A 16226-nucleotide genomic window follows, 5' to 3' on the forward strand; every position below is an offset into this window, starting at 1 on the left:
GTCTTTACTATAAAATACAACCAGTTTCAAGGTCGTTTGATAGTCTGTTCACTTCAAAGTCTTTTTTTACAAATGTTGTGTTTGCAAATCTGAAGGGGCTATGTAGAGTGAATACGGCAGATGAGGTAACATATTCCAACCTAACTGCAAAAAATGTTTACGGCCTTGGAACGACGCTTGTCAAAGTCAAATAATTATTTATTAAATTTTTACACTTGAAAACGTCATTTTGAAGCTACTGCTCGTTGACTACGCTCTGACCTCCCTGAGAAGAACGAGCAAGAAACTCTAGGGATTGCTCTTTTCAAATAAACTTAAATGCTATGGAATATTGAATCATACTTGTGTGGAATCTAGACTCTTGTTGTCTTTCCATACTTCTTTATCTAAAACATACTCTTCAATTTTGTAACATGACTTTTCAATTAAAATACTTTTAATATAATTTTTAAACTTAGGAAATTATAATTTTAATATTATCTCCGGAATCTTATTGTAAAAACGTATACAGTTCCCCATAAAAGAATCGTTTACGTTAGTTAAACGAAATCGTGGTACTTAGTTCTAAGGTTAATATTATTATGTATATTTTCTTTCTTAATGAAATTATGTATATTTTTACGGGCTTTTACTTGTGGTTCGGCGTTATTATGATGAAATACGACACCTTTGCGATTCATCAGTTCAGAGCGTCGTTCATGAATATTATAAGCTAAAAACTTTCCCGCTTACTATGCGCGCCAAAATTTATTTTTTAAATGACCATTGACGCTGTAAAAATTTAAAAGAAAAAAACCTTTTTTTTTTAAGTTAACACAAAAGAAACAATGCCACATGTGCCTAAGTGACAACTTTTCAATATTTCAGGACTGTACTGTACATCCATCGTGTAACAAATATTATCACTTTCTTTATACAATATCCTTAGGTGTACTGTATATATTTTTTAACTGTAGTTTAATAGTAAATACCACAGGCCACATAGTAAATACCTAAACCATTTGATCTAACCAAACAGTTTGTCCCACTTTCCTCCGGTGACTCGCCCTAAAAAGAGAGCTCACATATAATATTACATGTACATGTCGATATCTAAAATGAACACTGCACCAACTTAATTTTTGAACTTGTTCTGTTTTTATTTTGTGTTTGTTTCTTTTTTTCACAAAATTGTTTTTTTTATTTTTGTTTTTTGTTTCTCTTTCTTCACAAAATTCGAGGAGCATAATATTAGTAAATAAATATGGCTGTTTACAAAAATGACCAAAAAATCAAGTTTACGTAGTAGTAGAGGTATTGACGTGATAAAAGCACTTTTGACGTGTTATCATACATTATGTGGCTTATTTATACCAAGGGTCTAATAAAGTCACATGTTTCTCTTCTCTTATATTTATAGATCTATCTTTTATATTTATAGGTACTCCATAGAAACTTATTATTATTATATTATGATCAATGATCGGAATAGGTAGAGTTTTTTTACCTAAACTTCGAGGAACATAGACAGAAAATGGAGACTACCTTACGACAATATTTTTTAGGTCCTGGATCTTTTCTGGATTCAGGAAATCACTCTAGTACAATCAACATCACATCAAGCTATACGCTTATTATATATACTTTTGTTCGACTATCGCCACCAGTGTAACGGAACAAGATCCGTCAAAATTGATGTTATTTGGGATAAGCAGGTAGACCATATTTATCTTAACTTTGCGACGACTTATTGTAACACCAATTTTTCGGAATATTTAGGAAAATTTCGACTTTCTGATTATGACATGAAAATGAGTCAGAAAGTTAACACGTACTAGAACACGAAGTGTCGATGAGATAATTTTAGTCGGTTTAGTAGGTAGAATCTGCTATCAAGTTCTATCAAAAATATTGGAGCGAATAATTTATAATAGTATTTATGGATTTTTAGAAAAATCTGGAACATTAAAACCAGAACAGTATGGCTTCCAGAAAAATAAATCTACAAATCATGCAATAATTGATTTACTAACAACTGTATCGGATTGTATCAATAAAAGGGAAGCAGTATCTACAATCTTCATGGACATGACGAAAGCATTTGACTTTGTGTCACATAAGTTACTATTAGACAAAATATATGACTACGGATTGAGAGGACCAGCACATGATCTAATAAAATCATATCTAGAGAATCGCCAACAAGAGACACATATTACATACATGGACAAAAACACGGAGAAAGTAGCCAAATCAAATATTAGAACTGTAGAGCGCGGTATACCGCAGGGCAGTATTTTAGGGCCACTATTATTTATTCTCTATATTAACGACATGCCAGACCATGTTCAACAAAAGATGATACTTTTTGCTGACGATTCCTCTGTGCTTGTGAGATGCACTAATATTGATGAATATGAATCAACTTTAAATGATGCACTAAGTGACACTATAAAATGGCTACAATTAAATAATCTCGTAGTAAATTTGGACAAGACTAAGTTTATGCAATTCTACATGCCACAATCACGACCAAAAAATTTAACTATAACCTACAATACACAAAATGTAGCTCAGGTTGATGAAACAAATTTCTTGGGCCTTACTCTTGATAATCACTTGAGCTGGAAGTCACATATAAATAAGTTAAACACTAAACTTAGTAAATACGTATATGTCCTGAAAAATCTGACGAGAATAACGTCACAAAAAACTGCTCTTTGTGCTTATCACGCCTATGTAGCCTCTAGTTTGTGATATGGTCTGCTGCTTTGGGGGAATGCTGCTGCAACACATATTACACCACTGTTTAAAACCCAGAAGAAATGTGTCAGGTCCATGTTTGGTGTGGGCCAGCGAGAAAGCTGTGTACCCTATTTTAGAAAACTAAAGATTTTAACCCTACCATCTATGTATATTTACGAGGCCTGTGTTTATATAAAACAAAATCCAGGCAACTTTAATCTAGTGAAAACCAGACATCCCAGGAAAACAAGGAACAAAATAGAAATACGGCCAAAACAACGCCCCACCTTGAAATTTTACAATAGAACGATGTTTATATTGGCACTTAAATTATTTAATAGAATACCAGATGCCAGATGTATTCTTGTATTCTTGTAGAATGTCCATAAATCAATAGGATGTTTGAAATATATAGCGTTTTTTTTAATGGGACTGTGTGGAGAAATCCGTAGAAGATACGAGGAAACTGTCTTAGGAACTATTAAGTAATTTTTTTGTGAAAATAATTTTGGCATATTCAATCTTATAAGAAACTCAGTCTATTAGCATTAAAAAAATTAGTCAATTTTATTCATTTTGCATGAAAAAATATTTTATGAAATTTGACCAACTTCAGCTGTCCCGATTTTTCGTCGCATACAATGAAATGATTTCTTCATGAAACTGAGTCGGTCAGCACTAAAAAATTTTGATCAATTTAATTCAACTCACGCTTGACCAAATAATTGATTATGCCAAAATTGTTTCCACAAAAGCAGACTTAATGGTTCCTAACAGCTTTCTTGTATCTTCTATGGTTTCGGATTTCCACGTACAGCCCATTAAAAAAAAACACTATAATATCTTAACAGTTCTAATTAAATTAAGAATTTTCCTAAATCTTCCGATAAATAGGTGTTGCAACAACTCGTTGCAAAGTTAAGACAAATGTCTACCTACCTAATGTCTACCACCACAATTACGAATATACTGAAGAGATTTCTCCAATCCCGAAAAGATCCAGGACCTAAAAATATTGTCCTAAGGCAGTCTCCACTTTGTGTCCCTGTTCCTCGAAAATACACTACCTATTCCGATCGCTGATTATTATAATCTATAAGTTCGATATCGCAACACTCAGTTATTTTTCGTCGGTGTTTTGTACAAAAGGGCTTAAACGATATTATTATAAAATTGAATTTAAAACTGGACGTAAATATTCTAAATTATGTTCCCCTGAAAAAGAATTTCGAAATTCGCACCACCATATATATTTTCTTTGGGTATGTATATTAACTTAGTTCACTTATTTCCCATGCGTAATAATTATAAAGAAACTGTTTTCTTTACCAAGGTTATACTTTTAATTTAAAACACCTTAATTTTATTGGTCAGTAATGTCATTTCGTTTTAGAGGATGGGAAGTTCTTCTATCTATACGTACCGATGCTGATTCTAATCTTGAGCAACTGGTTGTTGTTTGTAATGACGGCGTTCAATATTTGGCGGCTACATCGGAGTACAGCTGTGCTGGATTCTGCGGCCGCCGGTACGCCGGCTGCTCATCGCACACAGCGATATCGGTACGTATCTTATTATTGCATAATACTTTCTAAAGGCGACTTCCCACGGCCCGTGGCCCGGCCTGGTAAATAGGGAGGGTGCTGTACATGCACCCGGGGCAGTTCACCCAAGGCACCAGCCTTTTGAGAACCGGTTGAAATCTGTGCAAACGGGCAGATCTGGAGTCAGGACCTGACTGATAAGGTCCCTGTGCTTGCACAGATTATGTCGGTGAGGAGGGTCACTATAATCAAAGCTTATTATAGCAGCGCGCCGTGGAAAGAGGGTCGCCTGAGTATGCTCGAGTATCGTATCGAGTATACTCGCTCGTGGCGGCCTGTTTGAATCAGCCGCGAGTTGGTAACACAGAGCGTGCGTGGCCTTTGATGTAGATACACACTCGAAAATGCGCCGCCACACGCGTCGTCGACCCAAGGCCGCCCGGACTGACCCGAGGCCGCCCGGACTAGCCCGTGGCGCGAGCTCTCTCGTTCAAATCGGCGCGTAAGAAATACGAGCCGTCTCGGAAGAATATCATATTAGTTATTTTTGATACAAGTGCGGAAAGTTAGTCAATATTCACGAGTCTCGAGGCTTCGACTACAAGTTAAAATGACAAATCCGCACGTGTATCAAACGACGTTTTTTAATACATTTGCGAAAAACCTACATGGAAAGTAAAATAAAACAGTATTTAAAAAAAACTCATTTCATTTCTTTATCTGATAAAAATTCAGATTACAATGGCAACTGTTGCCAGTATTCAGCCACAAATTACTATTTTATTGGCGCGGCGCGCAGCGGTCTCGCGTAATACTCACCTCCGGTCATTGTTAATACTCAATCAGCCATCGTTATGGAAAATATTTTGGTATTTTTAAACGTAACCCGTTATTTTATAAAACACCTATGCAATTTAAGCAAATAAGATGTATGTAAGTAAATATAAGTTTTAATGACGAATTACTTACGTCACAAAGTACACAAATATTAAATAAATATACAACCTCTCTCTTCTTTGAGGAGCACGTTCTCGGCTCTCTCCATAACGTTCTATATGACCCTCGTACTCCACCTTACTTTAAGGAACGTTTTCGCTTCCTCGGGGAGGATTACAATCGTGAACTTAGGTCTAAAATGGATAAACTTCTGAAACCACCTTTCACTCTCTCGGAGTATTTCAAAAGCTCTTTTACTATTAAGGCTGCACAACTATGGAACGAACTCCCGTCTGAAATCCGACATTCAAAGTCACTTCCCATTTTCAAAACTGGATTGCCTAAATATCTTCTGACACTGTCCTGGGTCTGTGTGAATGTGTATTTATTATTAGTAAATATAAGTTTATTTAGGTATATTTATATATACTAATATAGGTACACGTAGGTACACTATATCGTTATTTATTATTTGACAAAAAATATAATGTTAATTATTGTTTTTCTATACAATTCAAATTTTGATATTGGCACACTACGTATCCCGCTCCGATTAGTTTTCCTATATCTCAAAGGTTGTCTGGAAGAGATCGCTCTTAGCGATAAGACCGCCTTTGCCCACATTAGTTTTAAGCTGTCTATGTACTGTTTTTGTTCCTGTGTGTGAGCAATAAAGTGTATATCTATCTATCCTCTTTAGTTCTATGTTTAAGACTTGAAACAACAGTAAATTTAAAAAAAATGGAAAAGTAAAAAGCACTAGTGCGATAAATCCAACTTTCGGCACGATTTGCTACGAAAAACACCACGTTTTGAGCAACTGTATTTATATGTAAAAAATAATAATCTCAAATTAAATCATATAATAATATCAAATTATCAATTAATTATAACTTGTTTACTATTTTCATTTATTTATGTATTACATTTTAATTTGAAATTTACCATGAGCTTTTCGGTGAAGAAAAACATCGTGATGATACCTGCACGTCGAAGAAGGTTCACAACCTTCGGAAAACGTGTGGATAACCCGCATTGGGCCAGCGTGACTAACAGTGGCCTAATCCCTTGCGTGAGAAGAGACCCGTGTCCGGTAATGGGATGTTTAAATGGGTTGATGATGCTGATATTATATAATTTTTTAAATTTCTAATATAATGTTATTTATAATTTACATTTATGTTAATTGTCCTTTTGTAGTAGGCGAATGTATCATTGACATGTTGTTGCAGGGCTGTCAAAATAAATTTCGATATAGGCATCAATGTCGCCCTATTCCTACTCAATCTTAGGGTAGCATTCTAGAACTATACTCAATGCTCAAGTTAGGATTGCACTGGCGACACAAGCACTGGAAATATGACCTTAATGGCAGGGACTTGAGTGTGATTTCGAGTGTTTTAAACCATACTCAAATCCTGACTTGAGCATTAAGTAGAGTTCTAGAATACGACCCTTAGTTTCCTACTTAGTTATATTTCAACTCCTGCCCTTTATTCTTGCATGATAATTTCTGTATTGATGTAATGAAATTGTTTATCTTTGTCTTAAAATTAGAAATCTTTTTCAGATTCATGGTGTATCTTAAATTGGCTATTATCATGGGCATCAACTGGGTATTGGAGGTGGTCAGTTCCTCTAATCCTGGCTTCAAGGTCTGGTACATAAGCGACGCTTACAATTTACTCATGGGTTTCTTCATTTTTGTCATTTTTGTCTGTAAGAAAAAAATTTTACGGAAAATTATTAAAAGGTAAGCGACATTATGGATGATTTACTAAAAATGGAAGTAAATTAAAAGTAATTTACTTTCATTTTTATTAAATCAAATAGCAAAGGCTTCTCCGTAAACCTGAAAGGTTAAATTATGCTCAATAGCTGCGCTAGTGTAAATGAATAAAAATAATTATTATTAGTTAAAGAAAAAAAGTAAAAATACAAGCTAATTGATCTACAGCTATTCAAAATTGTTAGGATTGTACATACAATTCGTGAATTTCGATTGGAACCGTCATACATATTCTAGGTTCGGGACTTGTGTTAATAGTTATTATTTTAAGGAAATTACTTAATTGTTAAATAACGTAATGGAAAAAAGAAAAAAATCATATCAAAACAGCGCAGCTGTTTTGCACGACGATTAGATTTCCACAAAGTAACGCCTGTATCTATTTTTTATAGGAGATTTATTTTACAATGTAGTAAAATATTAATTACGTCCAATATTATAATTTCTAAAGCGACATCTCTTGCCAACCTCTGGTAGCTGTAAAGATACCTGGTCGAGTGACGAAAACTGTCGTAGATATCTCACAGGTGGCGCTACGGCCAAAATTCCATTAAAACAAAAAAGAACCAAAGATCTGTAATTTCGTTTCTTGTTAAGATTTTTGTCCTTTGTTAAACTTTGTTGTTTTCCATAATTCTAAACGCAATAAAGCAAGATAATATTTACGCGTATTCGCTGTTTCCTGTTAATTATTAAAAGAATTTAGCGCTCATTACATGCGTACGTTTATGTTGTACTTTTGTGGTTTAGATTAGACTGGTGAATCATTGCAAAAAAAAATTGTCTGCGTGTGTAATGAATCAAGTGGTCATCATCACTCTCAAACAATATATATACGATACTTATTATAGCGAATGTTAATGTGATTTTATGGAGTTATGTAACTAACAAATCGCACCCTGGGTGTAATAAAGTCACATCTACAAAATTACAACTTTTCAGAAGAGAGGTTTAAACATTCTACGAACTAAATTAGTGGATAACATTTTTATGCTTAAATAGGAAAGTTATGATATTTCACATATTATTTTTAAGGCTTTAATGTGATAAAAGCGCTTTTGGCGTATAAATATCATTGGTTTTTTAAATTTTTTAAACGTTTTTTTAAATTAGATTGGTATGTCACACTTTTGAGCGAAACCTCTCCTCTCGACTTCCAAAGTTCCCTGTTTGACGCAATGTTAGGCCAGTCTGTTATATACGTGTCCAAGTCATCCCTCTTTCTCTGCTTGGTCTGGTCCTATACCCTCATTCTCGTCCGACACCAGTCTGAAACAATTACTGTCAAATAAGTAATACTCGACAAAATTAAAAGATACATGATACGAATGAAGCTTCATACTTGATATTGTCTCTTTACTTGGTCGAATATTACTTTTTTATTGTATGACTTTCGGTCAAGGTCCATGTCTGCGCACCGTAGGTAAGGATGGTTAAATAGTTTAATAACGTTTAATAAGTACTGTAAAAGCATATATTATAACAGACTGACCTAGCATTGCGTCAAACAGGGAACCGTGGAAGTCGAGAGGAGAGGCCTTTGCTCAACAGTGGGACACACCAATCTAATTTAAAAAAACTGTTAAAACAAAATAAATAAATCAATGATAATTATACCTTATAAGCGCTTTTCTCACATGTAAATCATAAAAATAATATGTGAAACAATATAACTCTATTTAAGCATAAAAAAATTATCGAATAATCTCGTTCCTAGAATGTTATAAATATTATTGTGCGAGAAAAAGACAATAAAAATACATACAACAAAGGATGGATCATATAAAAAGGTGAGCTTATCTTTAGAAAAGATCTCTATCCGCGAACCCCAGCCGAAGAAAGCCTATTGTACAATAAATGTGTTAAAATTTAAAAGTAAATATAAATGGTAATAATATATGTAACTTTATACTCATAAATACATACCTAAACAATGTATATTAGAATTTAAACAAAACCTCTCTCCTGAAAAGTTATCATTTTGCAGATATGTTCTCATTACAGCAAGGGTGTGACATTTAAAATAATAATCAAAGTAAATAAAAGACATCGATGTAGCAATTTCAATGAAAATAATTCTTCATGTTAGAAAGTCCGTTATAATCACATTTTTTATGTGCTTCAGGTTGTCAGGTCACAACGACTGGCAAATGAGACGCAATATGTTGCAATTCAAGAGCAATAAAGGCAGCACCATCAGCCAAACTACCGAGTCCGAAATCAGCCAGGAAATACCACTACAAATCTGCAACAATCCTAAGGGACTAGCATCTAATGACATCGCAGGTTAAGCCGTTGGAAGGTTTACTAAGTGTGACATGGTGTGATAGGTGGTCACATTTTTTGTGGCGACATTACGAAAATTCGAAAACAATTATTCCTAAAATTATAACAACAATCTTTGAGCGCTGCACAGAAGGAGCAATTTTAGTTGACGCAACTGTCAACAAGTTTCCGTTATCCGTTATAGCCTAAGCCTTAATTACCGTCGCGACTTCTACAACGGCAATGTAGGTATAAAATTATCGTACGAATTTTTTAAAAGATGAAATTTTTAGTTACGTTCAAGTGTTTCAGAGTAAATTGTAAATAGAAAAATGTACATGTTAAAATTTGTATTATTTTATACTTTGTATTTGGTTGTTCAGGGGTCGAGAAGGTTGAAGAACGATGATCTATTGAATGTTATATTTCTAATTTTTAACCGACTTCAAAAAGGAGGAGGTTCTTCTCAACCGACTTGGGGTTAAAAAAAAGTATTGATGGTTTGGAATGCTATGTGTGCACGGCACTACTGGACTACATTAGATATTTTAATAGCATACAGGTTGCGTACGAGCACCTACCGGACCACACGTTTCCCCCTTTTTGTATGTACGGACAACGGCACATCAGACTACACATTTTTGTTCGAAAATCGCCTCCAGTGCAACGGAACAAGATACGTCAATGTGTAGCTTGACGTGCTGGTGTGTGACAACAAGCAATATAGTTGCGCTTTTACTTTACTCGCTGCATTTTACTTCGCCGTCGGACCGAGCCGTTTGCTACGCCCCCTGAATCCCGTTTCACCCTCCTATATGTATTAAATCTAGTATGAATAGGACGTATGTAGACGAGAACGTAATTAATAATAATACAGAAATATTGTATTGAAATATAGTACATAATTACGAAGAAGGTAATACTTAAATTTTTGCCTCTCCGGTTTTACCCGGTCGTTCTCATAGGTAGAGTGGAAAATGCGTCGGCAACGGCCGCGCGACGCATATTATCTATTTATCTAGTTTCTACTGATGGAGTTTTTTTGTACAAACATGATTTTTTTTTGTACAAATACGTTATGAATGTTATGATTTTTTTTGTGTACAAATAAGGTAATTTAGAGCCAATTAATTACCTCATCACAATACTTTGAAATTAGATTATCGTTATTAGTAGATATATTAAGTTTACGAAAAATTATGATAACAGGCTAAGTATATAAATAGAAATAATAAAAATGATTAATATAATAGAACCTAGTTGCCAATCATCCTATTATAATAACTATTGTACATACGGTCAGCACATCAAGCTATAGTACAGTCAAGAGCACGTCAAGGTTGACACTTTGTACTTTGGACTGTTCTGAGCGGCATACTTGGATTTAAATCTTAAATGTCAAACTTGACGTGCTGTTGACCCTGTACCTATGCATGTACCCTGTACATACAATAGAAGTAGTTAGTTGGCGTCTGACGCGTGCCAACTATTATAGATCTTGAAAGACCTACCCAGCCCAGTCCGCCATTTTCGCTTTGTATAGTATGGTTGTGACATTCTTTCGCACAAATTCTCTACAATCGTAGAAAAATGTCTTATTGTGCTGTTTTGGAGTGTAAAAATGATAGCTGCACCAAAAACATTACCCATAGTAGTATTTCAAATAATCGGTAAGTCCTTTTTTAATAAAATTTCAATTTTCTGTTTATCTATTCGTTCAGATGCAAATCGTTCGTCGAAGTCCAGTTACTGGCCGCTAGATGACAGCATGTTGAATAAAATTTCAAAATAAAGTCAAAACATTTCCAATAAATGTTGAACTTTCAACGATATAGCGACTGGGTAAAGTTTAAATTATATTAACAATCCAGAATTTATTACATATTTTTAAATTAGAAACCAATCATTATCAAGATTTCATAGTGTTTATCATTTTGTTTGTACGCGTTTTGGCGGCATCGGTTCCGATAGTAATCGAGGCTTATGGCACTTCCATTGTTTTTTTTCTTCCGTGGTACCTACACTCTTGTTCGAATATCGCCTTCAATGCAAGAAATGAAGGTCCGTCAATGTGTAGCTTGATGAGCTGTCGTCTGTACAAAGTAATGTAGTAATGCTATTTACAATACTTAATTATCATGTCGCATAACAACCAGTTAAAACACAAATGCGAGTACGATTATATAAACTAGTTTTTAGTATAGATTAATCGCACATGAAACCGAATATTGTCGTGATTCAAAATTGTACAATTGAGAAAATTTGGAACTTAAAAAAAAATTAATGAATTAAATATACATATAGCATAAGTAGCAGTAGAGCTCATTGTTCGTCCAGGGAAGTACTGCCACCTTACGTATTTCTGCCGCCAAGCAGTAATGTGAGCATTATTCGATTTTGAAGGGCAATGGTGCTAGTGAAATTACAGGTACTTGGGACTTGTCAACTTATGTCTCAGGGTGGCAGGCGCAGTGACAGTGTCCTTAGATCTTTGCGATCTAAAGCTCTGAGTGGCAGTGCAACTGCTATGGACAGGCGTGTCGATCAACACCAGGCACACGATTTGTTTGTCCTGTAACTTGGTACCATAAAATTACATATTTATAAATGGAATTCGTAAATGCATAATTAAGTATTATGTAAAAATAATCACATTATTCGCAATAAGAACCATTCAGTTTTTTAATTTTCAAATTGTGTTTTTTTCAATTCCACAATTATGAGTTATGACAGTGTTTGATTTGATGTTCGAGATATGCAGTTAAGCTTTTGACAAATGAACGAATTGAAAAGCCTGTACCACCTCAGTCAATCGTGACCATGGGACCTTTAAAGGGTTCGAAACGTTGGTTTGTTTGAAAAAACAAATATACGCGATTTAAATCTGGAAAAATAGTTTCGTTTCCTATGTGTAACAATCGCGAAAACCTAAGAACTCGAAATGAACAAATTTTTATTAAATTGTATATTTCTCAATATGTGTCTTATTAATCGATTTCCTAACCCTCTGATGTTTTCATTTCACTCCAATAGTGATCCTAACGAATTCGGACGAACGACACAACACCCCGTCGCGCCACTTACCATCACTGTTTTTTGACAACCGCACCCTGATCTCAAACCAGGGAATTCCAGATAGTACAGGTACTATCTGGAACATTTTGTTTTTTTTTATTAAAAACTAAGTGCGCATTTGACTTAAATCTCACTCGATGGAAAGTGACGATGAAGTCGACCGTGGAGCATGCACACCTAAATAATGCCTATTCACTCTCGCCTTGGTCAAAGTTGTAACGTGAATTCCACTCCATAGCCGTTCGCCATATAAATGTGGAAGCGAAGCGCTTCGTGCGAATTCTTGTAATATCCACAACATAGGAATGGAACCCTAGCCTACGCTTGGTCCCCCGATGATAGAAAGAGGAAGGCGGAATTAATTCAATTAATTCGCGCAATTTCATCGTACACTCTCCGTGATATATCCTGTAGAATACCGATAAGCAGGCAACTTTACGGCGGTGTTCGAGGCTTTGCAGCTTCGCCTCTACTAATTCTGAGTCACCTACAAGCCTCTTGCCACGGTTGTCAATTGAATCCAAAGTGGCCAGTTGGTATGTAGCAGAGCCATCCCATAAGGGGCAGCAGTACTCCTTACACAACCGAACTTGTGCTTGGTACAGCTGAAGCAACTGTCCCGGTGTGAAGTAACCTCACCCTGGAAAGGATGCCAGCTTTTTGGCTGCATTTTTGGCCATGATTTCTATATATCTGCCGAAGTTCAAATTGAACTACAGGTCCATTCCAAGTAGAGACAGTCGGCTATCGGTATAAATATATCACGAAAAGTCGGAGTTAGGTCGAAGAGATTCTGTTTTGTGGAGAGTAGACACGCTTGCGTTTTGGTAGCGTTAAATTAGACAAGATTGGCATCGCCCCAATCGGAGACCGCCTTAAGTGTCGAATCCAAACGACTAACTATGGACTCTCGACAAGACTGGATTTCCTCACCACCGACCCTTGCATTGGTCAGGTACCTACCTGTCTGCAACTGTGCTGTCGTCAGCATACGCGAAGATACCTGGAATTAACATATCATTGATATGCAGCAGAAAGAGAGTTGCAGACAGTAAGGAACCCTGAGGAACTTCGTTATCTATCGCTCGATGTTCGGAAGAGCAGTCTTCTAAGACCGCCCGAATCGAACGTTCCCTCACGGATCCAACGCCCACAATGTAAACCGTTAAGCCACCGAGTTCGTCAAAATCACAGACCACATAATTTCTTCTGTGGCCAAAATAGACGTCTGTTCCAAATGCTCCTAAATCGACCTATGTCTTCAAAATTCTGGCAAGGATTAAAACAACCGCCCACAGATTCGACAGCAAATCGATACCTCCAATGAACACTATGACGACTTACTGTTCTGTTTTTTGTTTCTTCATATATTTTTTTCACAAAATTCGTCAAACTATGTTTACACATCACCTTGATGTGTAATTATATGCAAAGTTAGATATTTTATTCTTAAATAATTCGTTATAGACTTTTACTTTGGCTTGATTTCAGGATAATATATGATTGGGCGAAGTATGTCCTGTCGTGAATAAATTAGGACATTCTTTACACAATATCGTCACCTTACTTTCTTAAAGCACAAAATTACTGATATGCAAAAAAATGGATTATATATACCAATTATTCGGGCTTATTTCACATCACATTTCCTTCATATTCACGCACTGGCTTTTACTTATTCTCAAAGTAATGCATCCAAATTACCGCACTTGATAAGAACTTTAAAATAAATAGAAAGGTTTGCCATCTCCTGAATAATCTCTCTTTATAAGATACGAGTTTAAGAAACTAAGGCATCGATATCCATTATGTATCGTATATTTTTGGAGGACCGTTAGTTAATAGTAAATAACTAAACCATTTGATATAGCAAAAAGAAGCAGAAACGGAAACAGATGGGAAAAAGCGTGCAGAACTTCCGCAGTTTTGGAAGGATAAGCAGAGGTCTGTTGCATCACTTGTTAGAAAAAAACAGGCTAATAATTGTTAACACCTCGTAGAATTGACATGTAATTAAAATTAAATGCAGTATATTACGTATATTATCTACGCAACACATCGCACCCTCAGCAATAAAGTGACTTAATTCGAAATACAGTATTTTTCAGAAATTGAAAAAAAAAAAAATTTGAAAAATTTACGAAATAAAACTAAAATAACATGTTTCATATTTAAAAAAAAAAACAATTATAAATACGTTATTTGTTTTTCAATCTATTTTGTAATTTCCTAAACATTTCTTTTCGAATTACGTAACTTTATTACTATGGGTGCTATATAAACTTGATAATTAACGTTAAGTACTATCAGTCGAATTAACATTTGGCCTCCACTTCTAAAATAGACCACATAAAGTACTTACTTTCATTTGCAAAAGTGCTTCGAAAAGTATAGCTAAATTGAACAACACCTACACTTTGCGTACATTATGCCGGCCATACACGCTATGGTATGTCGGAGACGTGTACCTGTGCAGGTGTACCTGTGCAGGCAGATCGGAACGTGTTGGAACAGACCAGTGCAGTTTCGAAAATCTATTATTTTAAGTGATACCGTACGGTGAACCTGTGCATGTACACGTACTACGGTCGCCTGCGCAGGTTGCGCCATTTGATTTCTAGTTACGGTATAAGAGAGTCGTCGTTCGCATCGTACTGTAGTGCGTAATAAAAAATGACAACATCCGATTCAACTAATAAGAAAATACTTGAGGAATCATCGCATTATCGTCGTCTTCAATCGATGCCATATCGAAGTTAACTGCAGACCTCTGCAGCATACCGGATAGTCCCACATACGCTACGGCAAGCGGCCTACCTGCATAGGTATGCCTGCACAGGTAGACCTCTCCGGTATACCGTAGCGTGTATGACCGGCATTACTCACTTATCAAGACGACAAGAAATATTCGTTCCACTTGGAATAAAGTAAAAAAAATTTTTTTTCCAACATGCTTGGAAATGTTTGCGTTACTTTCAAAAAACGAACACGGATAGTTTGTCTTTTATGGACCGTGCAACTTCTTCCCGGCCAAGGCCTGCAAATTATTGATTATGATGATTATTTTTTGGGGTAATTCTACAGATCGGGATTTAGTATTTAAAGCACAAAAGAAATGTATAAGAGCTATATTTAGCATTTCTCGCATGGCCAGCTGTTTGCCCTATTTAAAAAAATATAATATACTAACGGTGCCATCATTGTATATTCTAGATATAGTATTATTTGTCAAAACAAACCCTAATCTGTTCAACAAACTTATGGAAGTAAGACGTAGGAATAGAAGAGATAATGATGCAGTATCTATGATGCCACATAAAACTGCATTTATGTCAAAATGTTTGCTCTGTATGCTGCCAAGATTATATAATAGAGTCCCAAAATCTATCCGTGAATTACATGTAGATTTGTTTAAGAATAAATGTAAGCAGTATTTAATTGATAAATGTTTTTATAATATAAATGATTATATGAATACGAGATGGATTTAGGGCCCAATTATAATTGTTTTTATATCTAGTAAGATTACATAAGATCACAGATGTATTTGACTAATTTATGTTATTATTGACTTTCATTCATTTTTGACATGCGCATATTTTATGGAGGCTTAGAAATGTAAATTATGTAAGTTTGACATTAACATGATTTTTCACTAATTTTTATTATATTTTTTTCTTTACATGTTTACTAGTTTTTGACAGTTTTTAATTATAATAGTTTGTACATTATGCGACCACCACTAATTATATTTGTATGTTTCGACAAAACTGGTTGTAGTAGCACTGTTAATGTATTGAACTGATCCGATGAACTTATTATACCTACTTCCTCAAATAAATCGATCTTTACCTTTACCTTTACCTTTACCTTTACCTTTACCTTTACCTTTA

The 16226-nt window shown here is 35.1% G+C and overlaps 1 protein-coding gene across 1 annotated transcript in view; it reads left to right on the plus strand.

The window, feature by feature from the left end:
• Window positions 1-9426, plus strand: part of LOC113235967 (G-protein coupled receptor Mth2-like) — a 23576-nt gene extending 14150 nt beyond the window's left edge. Inside the window, exons 4-6 of the mRNA XM_026471890.1 lie at window positions 4120-4286; window positions 6775-6957; window positions 9119-9426. Coding sequence (XP_026327675.1) covers window positions 4120-4286; window positions 6775-6957; window positions 9119-9284 — 516 coding nt within the window. The 3' untranslated portion in view covers window positions 9285-9426. The remainder of the gene's footprint in view (window positions 1-4119; window positions 4287-6774; window positions 6958-9118) is intronic.
• The last annotated feature ends 6800 nt before the right edge of the window (window positions 9427-16226 follow it).

This window comes from Hyposmocoma kahamanoa, unplaced genomic scaffold (assembly GCF_003589595.1).
Source record: "Hyposmocoma kahamanoa isolate Upper Pololo Valley unplaced genomic scaffold, ASM358959v1 88, whole genome shotgun sequence".
NCBI classification, from domain to species: domain Eukaryota; kingdom Metazoa; phylum Arthropoda; class Insecta; order Lepidoptera; family Cosmopterigidae; genus Hyposmocoma; species Hyposmocoma kahamanoa.